Consider the following 25,818-nt stretch of genomic DNA (forward strand, 5'->3'; position numbering starts at 1 on the left):
TTTCGATGCTTATATAAGTCAGTTATGAGTTATGATATTCAATTCTACTATTAAATGGAAGAATTATTCGTCGTTGTATAAATATTCAATAGATAATATTCCTTCCGTGAAACTCTCAGTTCAGTGATCAACGAAAATTCATGCTGTTGGCAACAGTGCAATACACAAAACAACGCCAGAATTTGCTAGAAGCAAAGAGGAAACTTTGCTAGAAGAAAGGCAGAAAAGTTCAATTTCGCATTACGGAGGGTGGAAATTTCCTTTCAGAAGAAGCAAATATGCCGGTAAGGGTGGATAGTGTGCCTCCCCCACCGGCCAATTCAAAACAGCCGGGAATTGCGAAAACTTTACTGTATAATGGCTCAAAATTCCAAGGGTTCCAAAAGTCCAAAGGCAGTTCCTATGAAGTCGAAGTGGTTTTGCAGGTTAGTTTCCTCAAAAGAGCAACTTCATCATTTTCAATATTTTCTATTGCATAATTAAAGATTTATTTTGACCTATAAACATCGAAATCTATCTAGAAGTGCTAGGTTAGATTTTACTTCAAGTGTGTCCCACTTTCACTTGTTGAATGAAAGCTTTTGATCAGAGACAAGTCTCTGCTTTTGATGTTCTGGTTGTTCTGATGAATTTTCATGCATTCCCAATTTGATGACTTCAACTAGAATATACTAAGGATCGTCCATATTTTGTGACCCTAAAGATGTCATGCATTTAACATATGCTTGTAAAGTTCACTTCTATTTACAGCATGTTGATGAGGAAAATTCTTATCTCTGTGGATACCTACAAATAAATGGGCTTACAGATGAATACCCTACATTGACAACATTTTTCGATGGAGAAATTATAAGTAAAAAATATCCATTTTTAACTAGAAAATGGGATGCAGATGAAGATGTTGACAAGAAACATTGGGTACGATTGTGAGAAAATAATCTTTAGGTATATTCACTGAGATCCTCCTTTTTCAGAGTAAATTTTCTTCCTTTGCCCAATTCTCAAAAACTTTCAACTCTGATACGTTTGATTATAAAGCTTTGGCAGATACAGATTTTGTATTCATGAGGTGGAAGGAACATTTCCTGGTACCAGACCACACCATTAAAGACATCAGCGGTGCTTCCTTTGCTGGATTTTACTACATTTGTTTCCAAAAATCCACTGCTACAATTGAAGGTTATTATTACCATAGGAGTTCTGAGTGGTAAGTTTGCTAGCTGTGCTTTACTTTTGTGCAAATGATTGATTTGTATGCTAGTTTTCAATTTATTTCTAATGTAAAATTTCAGGTATCAATCCTTGAACTTAACACATGTGCCTGAAAACAGTATACAAATCTATGAATTCAGGTGAATCATCTCTGAATTTTCACCTTCCAGAAGTAACAGACAGCAAATTTTGCAAGGTATTTTAGGTGTTCTACGATTTTACTTGATATTTCTTTTTACCCTGTTATCACTGCTATCTACGTTAGAATAGTAAGAGTTGGAAATCAATTAAGGGTCATAACAAAAACTGACAGCAGTGAATAATTTTGACATTGCTTAAAACCTGTCAAATAATTGTGATGAGATTCAAAATTGATTCAGCGACTTTCCAAATTCCAATCGATCAGGTTGAGTTGTTACCATTTCCAATTAATTGCCTGAATTTGAACTATGTGAAAATATTTCTTATTTACAATTTCTTGAGAATTTTCTGTTACATAATCCAAAATTTTAAATTGAGTTGTAGAAGTTCTTTCATGTTGATTTTAATGGCTTTTCTTGAAAAGTTAAACCATTGTTTCTTAATTTTATTGACGATTGTTATTGTTAGTGGAATTTATTTCAAAAGTTGATAAGGGTTTGAAAGTGAAGATTTGGAAAAGATTTAAGAATAATGTTCTTGGTTGTGATATGTCAAGTAAAAAAATTTTTAGCTTCAGATATATAACCCTCTACAATTGTAAATTCACCCATTTAACGACTATTTCTAGCTCAGTATTAATCATATCAAAAAAAAACAGTGAGTCTTTCTTTAAACATTTAGAGGCAGATTTTTATTTTTGCATGCTTTATTTTTCCCCATCAATTATTGTATATATTTATATATCCGTAATGTACTCTGACTATTATGTATACAATCTGTCTGGTTTACATTTATCATCATTCTATACATTGACAAATTTTATTTGGATTCAACTTTTTTCAAATGGAATTTCTTTCACACTTGAAATTTTAGTCGATCATTACTTGAAGTGGTTATTATTTTCTTTGTCCAGTGCATATAATCATTATGTATATTGTGTACAAACTGCATATATTTTTTTTGAATTGTTTTCAATTCTGACTTTGGTTGAAATAAATTATTTTTCCTAATATAATTTCTTTGGTGAAATGGACTGTAGAACACAGCACGGAACAATAAATTGTTCGATGATTCTTACGTTTTCTGCTAATAGAATATTCGTTGATCATATGTCAAAAGAATATTCATATGGTTGCGTTCACAAACATACTCAGAGCAAGCTCTGATTGCCCGAAGCGTTTAGTTCCTCAGAGTATGCTCTCTGAGCATGACCATACTCTACTCTCGGAGTAAGTTTATGAACACACCCTCTATGTGGGCAGTGGGCAGAAAATATAACACGATTTTCAAAAGTCACTTTTATTCAGTGGTACTGAAAAAATACAGCTCGAAATAATAATTTACAAAATACCACAAAGATAATTTATCTTAGTTAATTAGTGTATCAAGCAGTGAAAATATCAAACTCCTTGGTGTAAAATATATACATGATCTTGTGTTATTGCTGAATATGTTACAGAAAATAATATAATTAGATGCTTATGATTGAAATAAATACTGACTAAGCATTGTAAAAAAATTGATAAAATGCTCTGATAATAATTTACATGATTTATTTACAAGAGAACGAGGACGGTCAAAACTGCCATGGAAAAAAAAATTCTTAAGTTCAGTTCTAAGTTACTGTTTCAGAGGACGGTAGCCATGTCAAATGATGGAAACAAACGTACAGAATAACAACATTTAACATCGAATATTTTACCGTCCAACAAATTAAGATACAGTCAGATTCACATATAATTTTTCTTAATTCTACGCAAAATCCTTGGTTTACATTTTAGGACGAAATGTCCCACACGTATCACACTTTTTCAATTTTAACAGAAATTTTTAGGGACATCAAGATATTGTACAAGAGTTCCGTGGCACACAACTAGTTCTGCTTGCATCTGAACCTGGTGACGTAGGTGTACTGACATACTTAAATTTTTTGTTGTTGCCCTTTCGAGTGCTATGGGTGTACTTGAGTTGGGTTGAGATATTTGTCAAAGCGTATGATTTAAGATGGGACTTGACACATGTTGGTAAAGGCAACTGCTCGATGCTGTAGACGGTTGTTCGGGCTACGATAGCACGGCAACAGAGTTCCTGTAGGCTGAGTACTGAAAAAAAACATTAAGATAAAAACCTGTTGATTTATTTTATCCAGTAGTTAAGAGCTAGGAATTCATTTCAATAAAAAGGAAAAACTTTGTGGGAAGGTACAAAAAATATAGTATAACTCACCTTTATTAGACCTCCATAACCTCTCCATTCCATTCCTCTGCAGAGCCATCCTAGATAACTCACAGAAGCTTTCATGAATGTTGAAATTACAAAGAGGAGAAACTTCAAAAAAGGCCATACTGTGTTTGTTTGCATAAATTTGGGCATCTCTTTCACCTACTTTTCTTTTGAAGGCCAAATGCAATCGATTACCCACTAAAACTTTGGGCACTCCTGGTGCATGCTTGAATTTAAGAATGATTATTCAATCCAACATTGTTTGAATTGTGGTACTTACTTCATCCACTTCTTTGAGCCATCGATCAAGACCGTCAAAAGACCACCGATTTGTTATGTCATACACTAATAAAACGCCTTGAGCTCCTCTTGAATACGATCGAATGATTGTACAAAATCGCCCCTGTCCTGAAGTATCCCAGAGTTGTAATTTAACTCTTTTACCATCGAGCAGTATCGTTGTGGTTTTATAAGCTATAAAAAGAATAATATAGTGTCCCCTAAGCTGACATTTGAAACAATAAGATCCTTATGAATAGATAATAAAATGGTACATACACCTACCACTGTGGCCACAAAATGGAGACTCTGAAGACCCATCATCAAGCTCTGATAGAATCTCCTGTTTTCCAACATCAGAATCGCCAACAAGCAGAAACTTCAACAAATAATCGTACTGTTTTTGAGGGGGCCTACCCGATGTGTCCTCAGCCATAATAGAGGTATCAAGTCAATTTTAACCATAATAAACAGATGATGATTCGTAGGATGTCGTGCACAATAGAATAGTTTCCGAAAAACTTTCCGCGATATCCAGTTTTTTCGTTATTGTTATTCCACTCGTTCTACTTAAAAATGCAAATAACTTTCATAATTTTATTTTTATCTGACAAGGTCGTTTCGTTATGAAAATAGTAGTGTATTGTCACTATTACCAGAATGTACATAAACAGTTTTTGGTTCTGCTTTCAAGGAAAAGTAATAGTTCAACTGAAACTGTGAGTATTATTTGAAAATATTCTCCTTTTTTGAATTCTCGATTTAAAATAAAGACTGACATAAACCACCTTCACTATACTGTCATTTGCATTCATTTCACTTGTCACTTTTGACATCTAGTACCAAAATCTTTTCCCAGTGTTCCCAACTGCTCAGTAATTTGGAGAAATGTTGGTTGGCTTTTGCCTATGGAGGGCATACTTTTGCCCAAAGCAAAGATTAATCTTTGCTATTGCCATAAGCTATAAAATTTCAGGTCTCCTTTTATACTGGATGTAGATTGTTTGTCAGTTTAGATTAGAAGAGAATTTTTTTGTGATTATTCAAGTTCCGCTTCAAATACCACTAGATTTTGAATGTCACATTCGAGTTAGAACATAACTCTATAATCTTTGGTTTGGATCTATGTCTGTGGTTACAACCATAGATGTATAATACTAATACTGGTATTATAGGTCCATGGTTACAACGCCCGTAAACGAAAAAATCAGAAACTCCGGAAAAAATCAAAGACAACACAGAACACTAATATACTCTCTGGAAAAAATTGTTTCGCATCGTAATAACCATAGAGAATAGAGCAAGGGCCTCTGGTGAACACTTACAAGCAATTATTATTAGTTATACTGTTATACATAGTCTATATCCTTTTTTTTTTATTTAAAAAAATTCGCTTCAACCACTATAATATTTGCTCACAAGTAAAACGTTTTACGTCACTGAACTCTAAAAGAAAAACTTCTTTTTGAGTTCACTGTTTTACGTTGAAAAAGCGTTCGAATTACGGCTTACGTTCATTGTGAATGGGCACTTTTACAATTAAAACCAGCCTTGAATAATTGTCGTTTGTATTGTGAAGATGGACAAAAACACACTTCTTCTGAAAAACTTTATTGATAAAAGAACAAAATATACTTACCTACAAAGAACCTTACTGGACTCTACGATCCTAAAAAAATTAGAAACCCGGTTCATGAAATTACTCATGAATCATCGTGAACAGTTAAAGAAATATATTGCATTATCGCAGTATATTGAGATATTTGTGGCTCGTCCCTTTTTCGAAAATTTTCATTTCGTCCCCATTAAACTTTCTGTAGATTTGGGACAGAAACTTTTTGAGTCTCTATGTGAATCTATTTTATGGTATGTTTTTTGTTAGTATTCAGAATGCACAAAGCTCTGGAATTTCCTCAGAAAATTTTTCAATTCAATTCTTCATTCAATTTCAAAATTGAATTCGGCCATCATAAAAAACCGTGATAGGATGTACAGTGTGGGCAAAATTCGATGGGATTGAATGGCAGCTCTGTAATCATAAGAGCTAGGGAAAAATGTATGGCACGTTTCCGACCTCGATTTTCAAAAGCTGAATAATGGACAAAATCGTATCTTGCAAACTTTTTTTGTTTGAAGTGAAAACTCATTTTTGGGCTATTTGAATTGTTACCTCTATTTTGTAAAGCTTCAGTGTTATCGAAAAATGAATTCTTCTTCATGTAGGATACAGTGGCATAGTGGAAGATTTTTTTTAGTCCGCCACTTCAGTATTGGTAACAATCATTTTTTTAAATAAAAACCCTATATAATTTTTAAATATTTCTAGGTCCTTTCATTTGCATAAAAAGTGTAGCACTTTTCTACACTCGATTTTAGTATTCGTTTGCTGATTGAATTTACACCAGTGTAGAGGAGGTATAGTTTATCTACATCTCCTTTTGACTATGTGTAGATAAACTAAACTTCCTTTACACTAGTGTAAATCAAGTCGAGTGTAGGAAAGTGCTACACTTTTATGCAAACGAAAGGACCTTCTGTCTCATATTTATTGATTCAGAATATACCGGGAGGCTCACCCCAGACATTTCGAGGGAGTAAATGAAGATATTTTGAAAATCTTTTCTTGTGATGTGTAGGGTGTTCAAATGCACAATTTGAAATTATTGTCATACCTACATGGTGTTCGAAAACAAAGATATAGACCGAAGTCACACTTTTTTAAATGTAACACCCTGTATTTGACCTCAAAAATGAAATGGCAAGCTCAAATTATGATGAGTTTCTTCAAATCACTTTATACCTTAGAAGCACCATTTACGAGGTGACGAAATATTGAAAATATTAAGTTTTTTTTAAATAGCAAATAATGAAACTAGTTACGCCAGCAGACAGAATTTTTTTCGAGTAGACAAGTTGGCTACTCCTACATATAAAAGAAAATTGAAACTCTGGAATATACAGAGTCATCATGATTAATTCTCAAACATCAACTACAAACAATCGTCGAAAACTTTATTTCAAATGGCACACCCGGTATTTCTAATCTCGTTGAACGTAAAAATTAATTTCGAAACTATCTTCATAAAATTTTCCTATATCTAAACCTGATAGTTTCTGAGCAATTTTAGATCTTTAATTCAAAACTAGTAAATCATTTTCGCCATTATCTCGTAAATGGTCCTTCTAAGGTATAAAGTGATCTGAAGAAAATCATCATAATTTGAGCTTGCCATTTCATTTTTGAGGTCAAATACAGGGTGTTAAATTCAAAAAAGTGTAACTTTTATCTATATCTTTGTTTTCTTATACCCAGTATTGTATATGAAAATTGTGCTTCTCAACACATCACAAAAAAATATTTTCAAAATATCTTTATTTACTCCCTCAAAATGAGCGCTGTGTCTGGGGTGGGCTACACGGTATAATAAACGTCGTGTCTCTAATTATTCTTCCGATAAAGAAAAACTCAAAAACTAGTTCGGTCAAGTTGGCAGGTCATTTTCATTGATAATGAACTATATTGTGTCAGGTTATTGAATGTCTCCACTCAGACTTTGCCTTGAGTGGATTGTCTTAGGTTTTTTATTCAGATATTAATATTGTAACAACCTTAAAGATTTCAAAGAACAAATCTCAGTATTAATATGAGACTTTGAAAATCACTCAGGATATTTAAAGATGAAAAATTTTCGAATATGGAATCACTTTCAGGAAATTTTGTAAACCTGAATTCAAATGAACAATATATTCCGAAATCTTTTCAACAAGTAGATAATCTCAATACTAGTACCACAGCCGTTTCACAACCATTAGTAATGAAAATTCTCTCGATTGTCTAATTTTCCGATCATCTTCTCCTATATACGTAATGGGAGTGATCTTCGAAGTCTCTCATAATGTTCATTATCATATTATCAATGAAAATGGCCTGCCAACTTGACCGAACTAATTCTTGAGATTTTTTTATTGAAAGAACAAAGAGACAAAATGTGTATTATATATTCCGAATCAGAAGAAAATATTGGACTGGAATAGGTAAACATTACAAAAGGTTTATATTTGAAAAAATACAAGTCACTATGTCACTGAAGTGGCAGACTGAAAACCTTAACTGCGCCTCTGCATTGTATACATGAAGAAGTGTCTATAGAATGCAACATTAGTTTTTCGACAACCTGAAACTACGCAATAGAAGCAACAATTCCAAGTGCCAAAAAATGGGTTTTCACCTTAGCTTGAATACAAAAGAAGATGCGGTTATTATGCATCTTTCCCTAGCTCTTTCCCTAACAGAGCTGCCATTCAACCCCATCCAATTCTGCCGACCCTGTACATGTTGAGATTTTCTTTGCTGTTTAGAATAGGGTAATCGAATCATTGCTTAATGTTGCTTATAACACAGAGGAACAAATTATCTTTTGCATAGAATTTTGCTCAGGAAGTTAATTTGTTTCAAATGTGTATTTATTCTTTAGTCCATAGTCATCGTCTTGATCGATGTAGGACGCAAGGGGAGAAAATTATAGCTGATATAGACGGTTCGCTCCACTTGATTAAGCCGCTGCCGTTAAAGAAACCAATCCAGTTGCATAATTAGGCCGTGTCAAGGTAATACTCTCGACTCTGGACCCATATCGCAAATTACCAAAAAATACCCGAGAAAATTGAGATTTCTGACGTTTACCGAACGGAAATTTAAATAAATACACGTCTATTTGACGAAAGTGAGGTCATCTCAAACAGGAGTGGGTAGGTAGTACTGCTTCGAATCATAGAACAAAGATTTAGAATAGAATATAGAAAGGTTAGAAGAAAGTTTTTGACCTCGATATTTATGCGATTCATTTCATTATGGTTTTTTGAGAAAATTGGGCCCAAAAAAGCAGATATGGCCTACTAGTCTTTAATACTTCCCGTTTTGCTCACGTACAATATCGACGTCCGCAGTTGAGTTCTGAACGGCTCGCAGCTATACAGAGTAAGCGCAGATGAACAGGAACAGATCCCTAAAATAGATTTTCGCTTGCTTCGCAGTTCGGGATCGTAGCGAGCTACACCTCAAGCGTGCACATAAACGCATGCTTTTGGTGGTCAAAGATCGATGAAATCAAAACATGCCGATTTGTCAAACCAATCTCGCAATAGGTTGTTTGCAAATCCCCCAATGGAGTTTTGGTTAGATATCGGACATTTCGTAAGAAAATATCTTTGTAGCTGCTTGTTCAAGCGGACTTATTGACATGAAAGTCGAATGATAGGTGAAGTGTCATGGCGCAACCGTTTAAGGTTAGCTTTGTGCACCCTGAACACGTTTTTCGTCCAACGATCGCGCAGGAATTCCCCCGAAAAACGGCTCCCCGGGGCGGCAGGGCTGCGCTGCTAGTCTGCACGGGTGTTAAAACTGCTAACACTCGGCTCGGCTTTAACTCTGCGCCTCTGCCACCAACCACCAAACACCGCTCTCTGAACTGCGCCAAATCGCCAATAAACTGCATTTACTCAGCACAAACTGCACCATTCTCTGCGCCTGCTGTTTACAATAATTCAGTTAGTAAACTGGCGTATGCAACAATCAAAATTAGATTCAAGTTGGTCATCTTAAAAGTTAGGAGGCTCAGGTTTCTGACCTGATCAACATTGAGGTTAAATCTTGACATGTGTTATGTGAATTTTGGTTAAAAACTCTATTGCTCTCAAATTAACAGATAATCATGATAGAACTAATGTGTAAAACGAGAGTGTTCAAAGATCTCTATAAGCCATCATGTAACAACACAAAACAAATTCTAAACAAATAAAAACACAAGTGTTCCAAGAAAAGAAAAAGATCAACAACTTGAGTCTCCCAAGATTCATAAACTTCACCGAGGTATAGGAACACTCGATTCCTAGTAATTCCTTTTTCACAATGATAGAACACAAATCAAAAGGATTATTTATGAAATCAAATAATTTACATGTTCACAATGACAAATACTCATAGATTGAAGGGGGAAAATTAAATTAATAATGAAACGCTATAGGAAATTAATTCAATTCCCTGAAGAATAAGAAAATGTTTCAACTTTCTTCAAAAAATCAATACACAAATGAAACAAATTTCTCATTTACAAGTCTTAAGTTACAATTAAGATTCAAGTCGGTTAGATGATGTCAAAACTAGTAATAATTTGGTACCACCGATAACTTGGGGTATTTAAAATCTAAATAATATACCTGATTTTAACAGCATTCAGCCATTAAAACGTCAGCGTCAAACTGAAAAAGAAACAATGCTAGAATCTAGATACAACAGAAGTTAGTAAAATTACTCACCTAAGACCTGGAACGTGACCTTGATCTACTAGCTGCTGGCTTCCTATCATTGTCTCTAGACCTCGATCGGGATCTTCCTCTTGAACTCTTGCTGTCTGACCTGGAGCGACTCCTACTAGCAGACCGACGTCCTCTGGACCTAGAACGACTTCTCCTTCCACGAGACCTGCAAATTAAATGAAAAATGAAAAATATACACAAATAATTAGCAAATTTTAAATACAAACCTCCTTCGTCCTCTAAATCTACGATGCGGGGAAGTAGGCCTTCCATATCTAGCCATTTGTACTCTGAGTTCCCTACCATCCAACATCCTTCCATCCATGGCGTCTAACGCATCTTCGGCGTCCCTTTTATCGTAGAACCTAAGCCAAACATTGCGATTATATCCTAATACTTTGTGAATTGATAATTGAAAAATACCTTACGAAAGCGAATCCTCTACTTTCTCTGGTAAATCTATCCCTTGGGATGTATATATCGCCCACTTCACCACACCTTTCGAAAACTCTTCGTAAATCTTCAGGAGTTGTACGATATGTTAAATTGTCCACCTTGAGGGAAACCATGCCATCGATACGTGGCGGCGGCCTTCCGTAACTCATTTTTGGAGAATATTTCTTGCGTTTCAAAATAATGAACGGCTAAAATCACAAGAACGCGCCAACAAGAAAGTAGCGTAGCAGCAAAATGGCGGTTTGGCGAGCGGTGTGAAGTTGGCTGACAATTTCTAGCTGACAGAATCCCGAAGATACCCGAAGCGGCGACGGCCGCCAGTGGCGTACCCCTACTATTATTTTCGCCGAAAAATCGCTTCTGCATTACGAAATGAGATTAGTAGTGGAAATAATATAAATATTTGATGTTTGGCATATATAAATTTGATAATTCGAACAATTCGTTGGAAAAATGAATTTGTTCGATATATTTTTTCGATCAATTGAACTGAAATCGTCTAGGCGCGAAGTTTAATCTATATAACTTCTATGTTTTTATCAGTTTCAAGATGAGATTTTCACTCAGATGATGGTCAACTATTCAGGATTCATAATCCGTAAAAAACTTTACTTGCACCCCTTGGAGACTACCCTTTTTCGACCCTTTTCCGTATAAAACACCGAATTCGCGATATAAAGCGGCGCAGTCAGCTGACCATAACTTCTATCTTTTTATCAGTTTCAAGATGAGATTTTCACTCAGATGATGGTCAACTATTCAGGATTCATAATCCGTAAAAAACTTTACTTGCACCCCTTGGAGACTACCCTTTTTCCACCCTTTTCCGTATAAAACACCGAATTTGCGCTAGGAAGCGGCGCAGTCAGCTGACCATAACTTCTATCTTTTTATCAGTTTCAAGATGAGATTTTCACTCAGACGATGGTCAACTATTCAGGATTCATAATCCGTAAAAAACTTTACTTGCACCCCTTGCACACTACCCTTTTTCCACCCTTTTCCGTATAAAACACCGAATTTGCGCTAGGAAGCGGCGCAGTCAGCTGACCATAACTTCTATGTTTTTATCAGTTTCAAGATGAGATTTTCACTCAGATGATGGTCAACTATTCGGGATTCATAATCCGTAAAAAACTTTACTTGCACCCCTTGCACACTACCCTTTTTCGACCCTTTTCCGTATAAAACACCGAATTCGCGATATAAAGCGACGCAGTCAGCTGACCATAACTTCTATTTTTTTATCAGTTTCAAGATGAGATTTTCACTCAGATGATGGTCAACTATTCAGGATTCATAATCCGTAAAAAACTTTACTTGCACCCCTTGCACACTACCCTTTTTCGACCCTTTTCCGTATAAGACACCGAATTTGCGCTAGGAAGCGGCGCAGTCAGCTGAACATAACTTCTATGTTTTTATCAGTTTCAAGATGAGATTTTCAATCAGATGATGGTCAACTATTCAGGATTCATAATCCGTAAAAAACTTTACTTGCACCCCTTGGAGACTACCCTTTTTCGACCCTTTTCCGTATAAAACACCGAATTCGCGATATAAAGCGACGCAGTCAGCTGACCATAACTTCTATTTTTTTATCAGTTTCAAGATGGGATTTTCACTCAGATGATGGTCAACTATTCAGGATTCATAATCCGTAAAAAACTTTACTTGCACCCCTTGGAGACTACCCTTTTTCCACCCTTTTCCGTATAAAACACCGAATTTGCGCTAGGAAGCGGCGCAGTCAGCTGACCATAACTTCTATCTTTTTATCAGTTTCAAGATGAGATTTTCACTCAGATGATGGTCAACTATTCAGGATTCATAATCCGTAAAAAACTTTACTTGCACCCCTTGCACACTACCCTTTTTCCACCCTTTTCCGTATAAAACACCGAATTTGCGCTAGGAAGCGGCGCAGTCAGCTGACCATAACTTCTATCTTTTTATCAGTTTCAAGATGAGATTTTCACTCAGATGATGGTCAACTATTCGGGATTCATAATCCGTAAAAAACTTTACTTGCACCCCTTGGAGACTACCCTTTTTCGACCCTTTTCCGTATAAAACACCGAATTCGCGATATAAAGCGACGCAGTCAGCTGACCATAACTTCTATTTTTTTATCAGTTTCAAGATGAGATTTTCACTCAGATGATGGTCAACTATTCAGGATTCATAATCCGTAAAAAACTTTACTTGCACCCCTTGGAGACTACCCTTTTTCCACCCTTTTCCGTATAAAACACCGAATTTGCGCTAGGAAGCGGCGCAGTCAGCTGACCATAACTTCTATGTTTTTATCAGTTTCAAGATGAGATTTTCACTCAGATGATGGTCAACTATTCGGGATTCATAATCCGTAAAAAACTTTACTTGCACCCCTTGGAGACTACCCTTTTTCGACCCTTTTCCGTATAAAACACCGAATTCGCGATATAAAGCGGCGCAGTCAGCTGACCATAACTTCTATCTTTTTATCAGTTTCAAGATGAGATTTTCACTCAGATGATGGTCAACTATTCAGGATTCATAATCCGTAAAAAACTTTACTTGCACCCCTTGCACACTACCCTTTTTCCACCCTTTTCCGTATAAAACACCGAATTTGCGCTAGGAAGCGGCGCAGTCAGCTGACCATAACTTCTATCTTTTTATCAGTTTCAAGATGAGATTTTCACTCAGATGATGGTCAACTATTCAGGATTCATAATCCGTAAAAAACTTTACTTGCACCCCTTGCACACTACCCTTTTTCCACCCTTTTCCGTATAAAACACCGAATTTGCGCTAGGAAGCGGCGCAGTCAGCTGACCATAACTTCTATCTTTTTATCAGTTTCAAGATGAGATTTTCACTCAGATGATGGTCAACTATTCAGGATTCATAATCCGTAAAAAACTTTACTTGCACCCCTTGGAGACTACCCTTTTTCGACCCTTTTCCGTATAAAACACCGAATTCGCGATATAAAGCGACGCAGTCAGCTGACCATAACTTCTATCTTTTTATCAGTTTCAAGATGAGATTTTCACTCAGATGATGGTCAACTATTCAGGATTCATAATCCGTAAAAAACTTTACTTGCACCCCTTGCACACTACCCTTTTTCGACCCTTTTCCGTATAAGACACCGAATTTGCGCTAGGAAGCGGCGCAGTCAGCTGAACATAACTTCTATGTTTTTATCAGTTTCAAGATGAGATTTTCACTCAGATGATGGTCAACTATTCAGGATTCATAATCCGTAAAAAACTTTACTTGCACCCCTTGGAGACTACCCTTTTTCCACCCTTTTCCGTATAAAACACCGAATTTGCGCTAGGAAGCGGCGCAGTCAGCTGACCATAACTTCTATCTTTTTATCAGTTTCAAGATGAGATTTTCACTCAGATGATGGTCAACTATTCGGGATTCATAATCCGTAAAAAACTTTACTTGCACCCCTTGGAGACTACCCTTTTTCGACCCTTTTCCGTATAAAACACCGAATTCGCGATATAAAGCGGCGCAGTCAGCTGACCATAACTTCTATCTTTTTATCAGTTTCAAGATGAGATTTTCACTCAGATGATGGTCAACTATTCGGGATTCATAATCCGTAAAAAACTTTACTTGCACCCCTTGCACACTACCCTTTTTCGACCCTTTTCCGTATAAAACACCGAATTCGCGATATAAAGCGACGCAGTCAGCTGACCATAACTTCTATTTTTTTATCAGTTTCAAGATGAGATTTTCACTCAGATGATGGTCAACTATTCGGGATTCATAATCCGTAAAAAACTTTACTTGCACCCCTTGCACACTACCCTTTTTCGACCCTTTTCCGTATAAAACACCGAATTCGCGATATAAAGCGACGCAGTCAGCTGACCATAACTTCTATCTTTTTATCAGTTTCAAGATGAGATTTTCACTCAGATGATGGTCAACTATTCGGGATTCATAATCCGTAAAAAACTTTACTTGCACCCCTTGCACACTACCCTTTTTCGACCCTTTTCCGTATAAGACACCGAATTCGCGCTAGGAAGCGGCGCAGTCAGCTGAACATAACTTCTATGTTTTTATCAGTTTCAAGATGAGATTTTCACTCAGATGATGGTCAACTATTCGGGATTCATAATCCGTAAAAAACTTTACTTGCACCCCTTGGAGACTACCCTTTTTCGACCCTTTTCCGTATAAAACACCGAATTCGCGATATAAAGCGGCGCAGTCAGCTGACCATAACTTCTATCTTTTTATCAGTTTCAAGATGAGATTTTCACTCAGATGATGGTCAACTATTCGGGATTCATAATCCGTAAAAAACTTTACTTGCACCCCTTGCACACTACCCTTTTTCGACCCTTTTCCGTATAAAACACCGAATTCGCGATATAAAGCGACGCAGTCAGCTGACCATAACTTCTATTTTTTTATCAGTTTCAAGATGAGATTTTCACTCAGATGATGGTCAACTATTCAGGATTCATAATCCGTAAAAAACTTTACTTGCACCCCTTGCACACTACCCTTTTTCGACCCTTTTCCGTATAAAACACCGAATTTGCGCTAGGAAGCGGCGCAGTCAGCTGACCATAACTTCTATGTTTTTATCAGTTTCAAGATGAGATTTTCACTCAGATGATGGTCAACTATTCGGGATTCATAATCCGTAAAAAACTTTACTTGCACCCCTTGCACACTACCCTTTTTCCACCCTTTTCCGTATAAAACACCGAATTTGCGCTAGGAAGCGGCGCAGTCAGCTGACCATAACTTCTATCTTTTTATCAGTTTCAAGATGAGATTTTCACTCAGATGATGGTCAACTATTCAGGATTCATAATCCGTAAAAAACTTTACTTGCACCCCTTGGAGACTACCCTTTTTCCACCCTTTTCCGTATAAAACACCGAATTTGCGCTAGGAAGCGGCGCAGTCAGCTGACCATAACTTCTATCTTTTTATCAGTTTCAAGATGAGATTTTCACTCAGATGATGGTCAACTATTCAGGATTCATAATCCGTAAAAAACTTTACTTGCACCCCTTGCACACTACCCTTTTTCCACCCTTTTCCGTATAAAACACCGAATTTGCGCTAGGAAGCGGCGCAGTCAGCTGACCATAACTTCTATCTTTTTATCAGTTTCAAGATGAGATTTTCACTCAGATGATGGTCAACTATTCAGGATTCATAATCCGTAAAAAACTTTACTTGCACCCCTTGCACACTACCCTTTTTCGACCCTTTTCCGTATAAAACACCGAATTCGCGATATAAAGCGGCGCAGTCAGCTGACCATAACTTCTATGTTTTTATCAGTTTCAAGATGAGATTTTCACTCAGATGATGGTCAACTATTCGGGATTCATAATCCGTAAAAAACTTTACTTGCACCCCTTGCACACTACCCTTTTTCGACCCTTTTCCGTATAAAACACCGAATTCGCGCTAGGAAGCGCGCAGTCGAAGCGCCTGATATCTGTTGCCGAAGTTTTGATAAACAGAAAATATGACAAATATTAATTATCATTCAACTCTCTAAATTATGTTACAATTATCGATTTTGTTACACTTTATTGGTCAACTCTATTTTTCCGAAAAATTATGTTACAATCTGATAATTATGTTACACCTGGCAACACTGAACGCAACAGCTCACAGCAAAGCAAGCGTATCGTAAATCAAATATGTCAAGATTGCTGCGGTTTCTATCCAATAGGAAGAGGGCCACAAGTATCTTGCAACTTCCCTCGTTGGCAGGTGGTCATCTGGTGGCACTGTTGCCACTGTTGCCGGTATGATATAATTATCAGATTGTAACATAATTTTTCGGAAAAATAGAGTTGACCAATAAAGTGTAACAAAATCGATAATTGTAACATAATTTAGAGAGTTGAATGATAATTAATATTTGTCATATTTTCTGTTTATCAAAACTTCGGCAACAGATATCAGGCGCTTCGACTGCGCGCTTCCTAGCGCGAATTCGGTGTTTTATACGGAAAAGGGTCGAAAAAGGGTAGTGTGCAAGGGGTGCAAGTAAAGTTTTTTACGGATTATGAATCCCGAATAGTTGACCATCATCTGAGTGAAAATCTCATCTTGAAACTGATAAAAACATAGAAGTTATGGTCAGCTGACTGCGCCGCTTTATATCGCGAATTCGGTGTTTTATACGGAAAAGGGTCGAAAAAGGGTAGTGTGCAAGGGGTGCAAGTAAAGTTTTTTACGGATTATGAATCCTGAATAGTTGACCATCATCTGAGTGAAAATCTCATCTTGAAACTGATAAAAACATAGAAGTTATGGTCAGCTGACTGCGCCGCTTCCTAGCGCAAATTCGGTGTTTTATACGGAAAAGGGTGGAAAAAGGGTAGTGTGCAAGGGGTGCAAGTAAAGTTTTTTACGGATTATGAATCCTGAATAGTTGACCATCGTCTGAGTGAAAATCTCATCTTGAAACTGATAAAAAGATAGAAGTTATGGTCAGCTGACTGCGCCGCTTTATATCGCGAATTCGGTGTTTTATACGGAAAAGGGTCGAAAAAGGGTAGTCTCCAAGGGGTGCAAGTAAAGTTTTTTACGGATTATGAATCCTGAATAGTTGACCATCATCTGAGTGAAAATCTCATCTTGAAACTGATAAAAAGATAGAAGTTATGGTCAGCTGACTGCGCCGCTTCCTAGCGCAAATTCGGTGTTTTATACGGAAAAGGGTGGAAAAAGGGTAGTGTGCAAGGGGTGCAAGTAAAGTTTTTTACGGATTATGAATCCTGAATAGTTGACCATCATCTGAGTGAAAATCTCATCTTGAAACTGATAAAAAGATAGAAGTTATGGTCAGCTGACTGCGCCGCTTCCTAGCGCAAATTCGGTGTTTTATACGGAAAAGGGTGGAAAAAGGGTAGTGTGCAAGGGGTGCAAGTAAAGTTTTTTACGGATTATGAATCCTGAATAGTTGACCATCATCTGAGTGAAAATCTCATCTTGAAACTGATAAAAAGATAGAAGTTATGGTCAGCTGACTGCGCCGCTTCCTAGCGCAAATTCGGTGTTTTATACGGAAAAGGGTGGAAAAAGGGTAGTGTGCAAGGGGTGCAAGTAAAGTTTTTTACGGATTATGAATCCTGAATAGTTGACCATCATCTGAGTGAAAATCTCATCTTGAAACTGATAAAAAGATAGAAGTTATGGTCAGCTGACTGCGCCGCTTTATATCGCGAATTCGGTGTTTTATACGGAAAAGGGTCGAAAAAGGGTAGTCTCCAAGGGGTGCAAGTGAAGTTTTTTACGGATTATGAATCCCGAATAGTTGACCATCATCTGAGTGAAAATCTCATCTTGAAACTGATAAAAACATAGAAGTTATGGTCAGCTGACTGCGCCGCTTCCTAGCGCAAATTCGGTGTTTTATACGGAAAAGGGTGGAAAAAGGGTAGTCTCCAAGGGGTGCAAGTAAAGTTTTTTACGGATTATGAATCCTGAATAGTTGACCATCATCTGAGTGAAAATCTCATCTTGAAACTGATAAAAAAATAGAAGTTATGGTCAGCTGACTGCGTCGCTTTATATCGCGAATTCGGTGTTTTATACGGAAAAGGGTCGAAAAAGGGTAGTGTGCAAGGGGTGCAAGTAAAGTTTTTTACGGATTATGAATCCCGAATAGTTGACCATCATCTGAGTGAAAATCTCATCTTGAAACTGATAAAAAGATAGAAGTTATGGTCAGCTGACTGCGCCGCTTTATATCGCGAATTCGGTGTTTTATACGGAAAAGGGTCGAAAAAGGGTAGTGTGCAAGGGTTGCAAGTAAAGTTTTTTACGGATTATGAATCCTGAATAGTTGACCATCATCTGAGTGAAAATCTCATCTTGAAACTGATAAAAAGATAGAAGTTATGGTCAGCTGACTGCGCCGCCTTATATCGCGAATTCGGTGTTTTATACGGAAAAGGGTCGAAAAAGGGTAGTCTCCAAGGGGTGCAAGTAAAGTTTTTTACGGATTATGAATCCCGAATAGTTGACCATCATCTGAGTGAAAATCTCATCTTGAAACTGATAAAAAGATAGAAGTTATGGTCAGCTGACTGCGCCGCTTTATATCGCGAATTCGGTGTTTTATACGGAAAAGGGTGGAAAAAGGGTAGTCTCCAAGGGGTGCAAGTAAAGTTTTTTACGGATTATGAATCCTGAATAGTTGACCATCATCTGAGTGAAAATCTCATCTTGAAACTGATAAAAAAATAGAAGTTATGGTCAGCTGACTGCGTCGCTTTATATCGCGAATTCGGTGTTTTATACGGAAAAGGGTCGAAAAAGGGTAGTCTCCAAGGGGTGCAAGTAAAGTTTTTTACGGATTATGAATCCCGAATAGTTGACCATCATCTGAGTGAAAATCTCATCTTGAAACTGATAAAAAGATAGAAGTTATGGTCAGCTGACTGCGCCGCTTTATATCGCGAATTCGGTGTTTTATACGGAAAAGGGTCGAAAAAGGGTAGTGTGCAAGGGTTGCAAGTAAAGTTTTTTACGGATTATGAATCCTGAATAGTTGACCATCATCTGAGTGAAAATCTCATCTTGAAACTGATAAAAAGATAGAAGTTATGGTCAGCTGACTGCGCCGCTTTATATCGCGAATTCGGTGTTTTATACGGAAAAGGGTCGAAAAAGGGTAGTGTGCAAGGGGTGCAAGTAAAGTTTTTTACGGATTATGAATCCCGAATAGTTGACCATCATCTGAGTGAAAATCTCATCTTGAAACTGATAAAAACATAGAAGTTATGGTCAGCTGACTGCGCCGCTTCCTAGCGCAAATTCGGTGTTTTATACGGAAAAGGGTCGAAAAAGGGTAGTGTGCAAGGGGTGCAAGTAAAGTTTTTTACGGATTATGAATCCTGAATAGTTGACCATCATCTGAGTGAAAATCTCATCTTGAAACTGATAAAAAAATAGAAGTTATGGTCAGCTGACTGCGTCGCTTTATATCGCGAATTCGGTGTTTTATACGGAAAAGGGTCGAAAAAGGGTAGTGTGCAAGGGGTGCAAGTAAAGTTTTTTACGGATTATGAATCCCGAATAGTTGACCATCATCTGAGTGAAAATCTCATCTTGAAACTGATAAAAAGATAGAAGTTATGGTCAGCTGACTGCGCCGCTTTATATCGCGAATTCGGTGTTTTATACGGAAAAGGGTCGAAAAAGGGTAGTCTCCAAGGGGTGCAAGTAAAGTTTTTTACGGATTATGAATCCCGAATAGTTGACCATCATCTGAGTGAAAATCTCATCTTGAAACTGATAAAAACATAGAAGTTATGTTCAGCTGACTGCGCCGCTTCCTAGCGCAAATTCGGTGTCTTATACGGAAAAGGGTCGAAAAAGGGTAGTGTGCAAGGGGTGCAAGTAAAGTTTTTTACGGATTATGAATCCCGAATAGTTGACCATCATCTGAGTGAAAATCTCATCTTGAAACTGATAAAAAGATAGAAGTTATGGTCAGCTGACTGCGTCGCTTTATATCGCGAATTCGGTGTTTTATACGGAAAAGGGTCGAAAAAGGGTAGTGTGCAAGGGGTGCAAGTAAAGTTTTTTACGGATTATGAATCCCGAATAGTTGACCATCATCTGAGTGAAAATCTCATCTTGAAACTGATAAAAAAATAGAAGTTATGGTCAGCTGACTGCGTCGCTTTATATCGCGAATTCGGTGTTTTATACGGAAAAGGGTCGAAAAAGGGTAGTGTGCAAGGGGTGCAAGTAAAGTTTTTTACGGATTATGAATCCCGAATAGTTGACCATCATCTGAGTGAAAATCTCATCTTGAAACTGATAAAAAGATAGAAGTTATGGTCAGCTGACTGCGCCGCTTTATATCGCGAATTCGGTGTTTTATACGGAAAAGGGTCGAAAAAGGGTAGTCTCCAAGGGGTGCAAGTAAAGTTTTTTACGGATTATGAATCCCGAATAGTTGACCATCATCTGAGTGAAAATCTCATCTTGAAACTGATAAAAAGATAGAAGTTATGGTCAGCTGACTGCGCCGCTTCCTAGCGCAAATTCGGTGTTTTATACGGAAAAGGGTGGAAAAAGGGTAGTCTCCAAGGGGTGCAAGTAAAGTTTTTTACGGATTATGAATCCTGAATAGTTGACCATCATCTGAGTGAAAATCTCATCTTGAAACTGATAAAAACATAGAAGTTATGTTCAGCTGACTGCGCCGCTTCCTAGCGCAAATTCGGTGTCTTATACGGAAAAGGGTCGAAAAAGGGTAGTGTGCAAGGGGTGCAAGTAAAGTTTTTTACGGATTATGAATCCTGAATAGTTGACCATCATCTGAGTGAAAATCTCATCTTGAAACTGATAAAAAGATAGAAGTTATGGTCAGCTGACTGCGTCGCTTTATATCGCGAATTCGGTGTTTTATACGGAAAAGGGTCGAAAAAGGGTAGTCTCCAAGGGGTGCAAGTAAAGTTTTTTACGGATTATGAATCCTGAATAGTTGACCATCATCTGAGTGAAAATCTCATCTTGAAACTGATAAAAAGATAGAAGTTATGGTCAGCTGACTGCGCCGCTTCCTAGCGCAAATTCGGTGTTTTATACGGAAAAGGGTGGAAAAAGGGTAGTGTGCAAGGGGTGCAAGTAAAGTTTTTTACGGATTATGAATCCTGAATAGTTGACCATCATCTGAGTGAAAATCTCATCTTGAAACTGATAAAAACATAGAAGTTATGTTCAGCTGACTGCGCCGCTTCCTAGCGCAAATTCGGTGTCTTATACGGAAAAGGGTCGAAAAAGGGTAGTGTGCAAGGGGTGCAAGTAAAGTTTTTTACGGATTATGAATCCTGAATAGTTGACCATCATCTGAGTGAAAATCTCATCTTGAAACTGATAAAAAGATAGAAGTTATGGTCAGCTGACTGCGTCGCTTTATATCGCGAATTCGGTGTTTTATACGGAAAAGGGTCGAAAAAGGGTAGTCTCCAAGGGGTGCAAGTAAAGTTTTTTACGGATTATGAATCCTGAATAGTTGACCATCATCTGAGTGAAAATCTCATCTTGAAACTGATAAAAAGATAGAAGTTATGGTCAGCTGACTGCACCGCTTCCTAGCGCAAATTCGGTGTTTTATACGGAAAAGGGTGGAAAAAGGGTAGTGTGCAAGGGGTGCAAGTAAAGTTTTTTACGGATTATGAATCCTGAATAGTTGACCATCATCTGAGTGAAAATCTCATCTTGAAACTGATAAAAAGATAGAAGTTATGGTCAGCTGACTGCGCCGCTTCCTAGCGCAAATTCGGTGTTTTATACGGAAAAGGGTGGAAAAAGGGTAGTGTGCAAGGGGTGCAAGTAAAGTTTTTTACGGATTATGAATCCTGAATAGTTGACCATCATCTGAGTGAAAATCTCATCTTGAAACTGATAAAAAGATAGAAGTTATGGTCAGCTGACTGCGCCGCTTTATATCGCGAATTCGGTGTTTTATACGGAAAAGGGTCGAAAAAGGGTAGTCTCCAAGGGGTGCAAGTAAAGTTTTTTACGGATTATGAATCCCGAATAGTTGACCATCATCTGAGTGAAAATCTCATCTTGAAACTGATAAAAACATAGAAGTTATGGTCAGCTGACTGCGCCGCTTCCTAGCGCAAATTCGGTGTTTTATACGGAAAAGGGTGGAAAAAGGGTAGTCTCCAAGGGGTGCAAGTAAAGTTTTTTACGGATTATGAATCCTGAATAGTTGACCATCATCTGAGTGAAAATCTCATCTTGAAACTGATAAAAAAATAGAAGTTATGGTCAGCTGACTGCGTCGCTTTATATCGCGAATTCGGTGTTTTATACGGAAAAGGGTCGAAAAAGGGTAGTCTCCAAGGGGTGCAAGTAAAGTTTTTTACGGATTATGAATCCCGAATAGTTGACCATCATCTGAGTGAAAATCTCATCTTGAAACTGATAAAAAGATAGAAGTTATGGTCAGCTGACTGCGCCGCTTCCTAGCGCAAATTCGGTGTTTTATACGGAAAAGGGTGGAAAAAGGGTAGTGTGCAAGGGGTGCAAGTAAAGTTTTTTACGGATTATGAATCCTGAATAGTTGACCATCATCTGAGTGAAAATCTCATCTTGAAACTGATAAAAAGATAGAAGTTATGGTCAGCTGACTGCGCCGCTTCCTAGCGCAAATTCGGTGTTTTATACGGAAAAGGGTGGAAAAAGGGTAGTCTCCAAGGGGTGCAAGTAAAGTTTTTTACGGATTATGAATCCTGAATAGTTGACCATCATCTGAGTGAAAATCCCATCTTGAAACTGATAAAAAAATAGAAGTTATGGTCAGCTGACTGCGTCGCTTTATATCGCGAATTCGGTGTTTTATACGGAAAAGGGTCGAAAAAGGGTAGTCTCCAAGGGGTGCAAGTAAAGTTTTTTACGGATTATGAATCCTGAATAGTTGACCATCATCTGATTGAAAATCTCATCTTGAAACTGATAAAAACATAGAAGTTATGTTCAGCTGACTGCGCCGCTTCCTAGCGCAAATTCGGTGTCTTATACGGAAAAGGGTCGAAAAAGGGTAGTGTGCAAGGGGTGCAAGTAAAGTTTTTTACGGATTATGAATCCTGAATAGTTGACCATCATCTGAGTGAAAATCTCATCTTGAAACTGATAAAAAAATAGAAGTTATGGTCAGCTGACTGCGTCGCTTTATATCGCGAATTCGGTGTTTTATACGGAAAAGGGTCGAAAAAGGGTAGTGTGCAAGGGGTGCAAGTAAAGTTTTTTACGGATTATGAATCCCGAATAGTTGACCATCATCTGAGTGAAAATCTCATCTTGAAACTGATAAAAACATAGAAGTTATGGTCAGCTGACTGCGCCGCTTCCTAGCGCAAATTCGGTGTTTTATACGGAAAAGGGTGGAAAAAGGGTAGTGTGCAAGGGGTGCAAGTAAAGTTTTTTACGGATTATGAATCCTGAATAGTTGACCATCGTCTGAGTGAAAATCTCATCTTGAAACCGATAAAAAGATAGAAGTTATGGTCAGCTGACTGCGCCGCTTCCTAGCGCAAATTCGGTGTTTTATACGGAAAAGGGTGGAAAAAGGGTAGTCTCCAAGGGGTGCAAGTAAAGTTTTTTACGGATTATGAATCCTGAATAGTTGACCATCATCTGAGTGAAAATCTCATCTTGAAACTGATAAAAAGATAGAAGTTATGGTCAGCTGACTGCGCCGCTTTATATCGCGAATTCGGTGTTTTATACGGAAAAGGGTCGAAAAAGGGTAGTCTCCAAGGGGTGCAAGTAAAGTTTTTTACGGATTATGAATCCTGAATAGTTGACCATCATCTGAGTGAAAATCTCATCTTGAAACTGATAAAAACATAGAAGTTATATAGATTAAACTTCGCGCCTAGACGATTTCAGTTCAATTGATCGAAAAAATATATCGAACAAATTCATTTTTCCAACGAATTGTTCGAATTATCAAATTTATATATGCCAAACATCAAATATTTATATTATTTCCACTACTAATCTCATTTCGTAATGCAGAAGCGATTTTTCGGCGAAAATAATAGTAGGGGTACGCCACTGGCGGCCGTCGCCGCTTCGGGTATCTTCGGGATTCTGTCAGCTAGAAATTGTCAGCCAACTTCACACCGCTACGAGGAGCTAAATGCTCATACTCGTACCGGCGTTGCCACGTCTGTCGTCTACTTTTTAAGCCACAGAACATTTGAAAACTGTCAACTGTTCATCTCTGACAGCCTGTCAACTCATTTCACATGTCTTATTTATTTTTATTTTGTTATCAGAGACCGTTTATTATTTACATTTTTCATTAATATTCTTTGTGAAATTGTGGTAATAATTATATCAGAAAATCTGTATTGAATAGATGACCAATGCAACACAAACAACAGGGTTGCAATCACTTACAACATGATTAACAACATTAACAACAAGAAGTTTTCAGCGGAACGTTAAATTAAACTGATATATCTACATATAACAACATAAGGGTCCTGTAACGTTCCTCGAACAACTGAAGAACATTAGAATCATTACTTGGAAGACTGAACCTGGTCGAAAGACCCTCTCGGTCAAAACAAAGATTTGGACCATTATAGGCCCCTCCAACCTTCTAGCCTCACAAAAATTGTGGAGACAAGCAAAAGCGTCATTACAAGTAAAACTCCTCACTTGACGAATATTTTCGTTGTTTCAAGGTATAAAAGAGTGGTATTTAACTTCATGTAGAGCTCTAAGAATATATATTTGGCAATCTGTAATAGATATATGAAAAGTAAGTTGATATTAAACTTTTGATATGATAACTATCATCATCATATATCAAGATTTCTGAATTAACTATAAATTTTCTTTCAGTGAATACAAAGAGTACCCAATTTATTGAAATTTTGAAAACAAATCAAGAAGTGGCGGATTTTATTCCCAGAAGATAAGCCAGATGTAAGAAAGCATTCAGAGCGTAGCAGCCTACAAATACTTTATAATTAGCCTTTTACCTAGGTTACTCTATAAAATATTTGGAACATAATATTCGAGGAAAGTATTTCACAAAAGGGTTAGCACAGATGAATTGATGTATATTTAGAGAAGGGAATAATGACCAACCTGTAATAAAATACGGCTTTGAGGATTGTGAAACTCTGGATCCATATGGAATGCGTCTGGTAGACCATTGTTCCTGGCCTTTATTTCTACAGCGTTTGTACGGGTAATAAGAGATGGAATGAATATTTTCTCAAAATGTAAATACGTAATATTATGTAATTTAATTAAATATTCTTGAAAAGATGCACTGTTTCATTGAAAAGGTGTATTCAATATAGGTATATATAAAACAGGAACACTATAGTAGTAGTAATAAACTTTATTGAAACAATGTTAACTGGTTAACAACTCAGGTCTTCCTGCCCAGGAACACTATAAAAATATAATCGATACAAAATAGAACTAGTTAGAAAAACAGCATAAATATAATGAGTATAAATAAAAATATAACTAGTATAAGTCAGCTCTCCTAATAATAGCAGTTTTGTTGTCTCCTCTTCAAGTAATTTGAGTGAAGCTTCTTATGCTGAAATACAGAAATTTCTTCCGGAATAAAAAAAAAACTTAACACTGTTTCCTCGGCCTCCACATCCAACAACACAACGAGAAAATGGC

The 25,818-nt window shown here is 37.2% G+C and overlaps 3 protein-coding genes across 6 annotated transcripts; 1 reads left to right on the forward strand and 2 right to left on the reverse strand.

The window, feature by feature from the left end:
* Positions 1–7: 7 nt before the first annotated feature.
* Positions 8–2,363, forward strand: LOC123316660 (glucose-induced degradation protein 4 homolog). The gene is made up of 4 exons (XM_044902850.1): positions 8–425; positions 751–918; positions 975–1,207; positions 1,293–2,363. Exons 1-4 carry the CDS (start codon positions 279–281, stop codon positions 1,354–1,356), a joined length of 612 nt encoding a protein of 203 aa, XP_044758785.1. The 5' UTR covers positions 8–278; the 3' UTR covers positions 1,357–2,363.
* Positions 2,364–2,636: 273 nt separating this feature from the next.
* Positions 2,637–4,683, reverse strand: LOC123316659 (ras-related protein Rab-40C). Of its 2 annotated transcripts, none has more exons than XM_044902849.1 (4): positions 4,141–4,683; positions 3,857–4,050; positions 3,580–3,802; positions 2,637–3,455 (listed from the first exon to the last, which is right to left on the reverse strand). In XM_044902849.1, the coding sequence occupies exons 1-4, from the start codon at positions 4,289–4,291 to the stop codon at positions 3,193–3,195; spliced, it is 831 nt and encodes a 276-aa protein (XP_044758784.1). In that variant the 5' UTR covers positions 4,292–4,683; the 3' UTR covers positions 2,637–3,192. The 2 variants fall into 2 exon arrangements, with proteins under 2 accessions (XP_044758784.1, XP_044758783.1); XM_044902848.1 differs by having other exon boundaries at positions 4,135–4,683.
* A 3,210-nt stretch (positions 4,684–7,893) lies between these two features.
* On the reverse strand, positions 7,894–10,868 carry LOC123317162 (serine/arginine-rich splicing factor 2). 3 transcript variants are annotated; one of them, XM_044903552.1, is made up of 5 exons: positions 10,594–10,868; positions 10,398–10,535; positions 10,171–10,336; positions 10,072–10,113; positions 7,894–9,382 (listed from the first exon to the last, which is right to left on the reverse strand). In XM_044903552.1, exons 1-3 carry the CDS (start codon positions 10,773–10,775, stop codon positions 10,171–10,173), a joined length of 486 nt encoding a protein of 161 aa, XP_044759487.1. In that variant the 5' UTR covers positions 10,776–10,868; the 3' UTR covers positions 7,894–9,382; positions 10,072–10,113. The 3 variants fall into 3 exon arrangements, with proteins under 3 accessions (XP_044759487.1, XP_044759486.1, XP_044759484.1); XM_044903551.1 differs by having other exon boundaries at positions 7,894–9,385; XM_044903549.1 differs by lacking the exon at positions 7,894–9,382 and having other exon boundaries at positions 9,779–10,113.
* Positions 10,869–25,818: the final 14,950 nt, after the last annotated feature.

The sequence above is a fragment of the Coccinella septempunctata genome, chromosome 7 (assembly GCF_907165205.1).
Source record: "Coccinella septempunctata chromosome 7, icCocSept1.1, whole genome shotgun sequence".
Lineage (NCBI taxonomy): Eukaryota > Metazoa > Arthropoda > Insecta > Coleoptera > Coccinellidae > Coccinella > Coccinella septempunctata.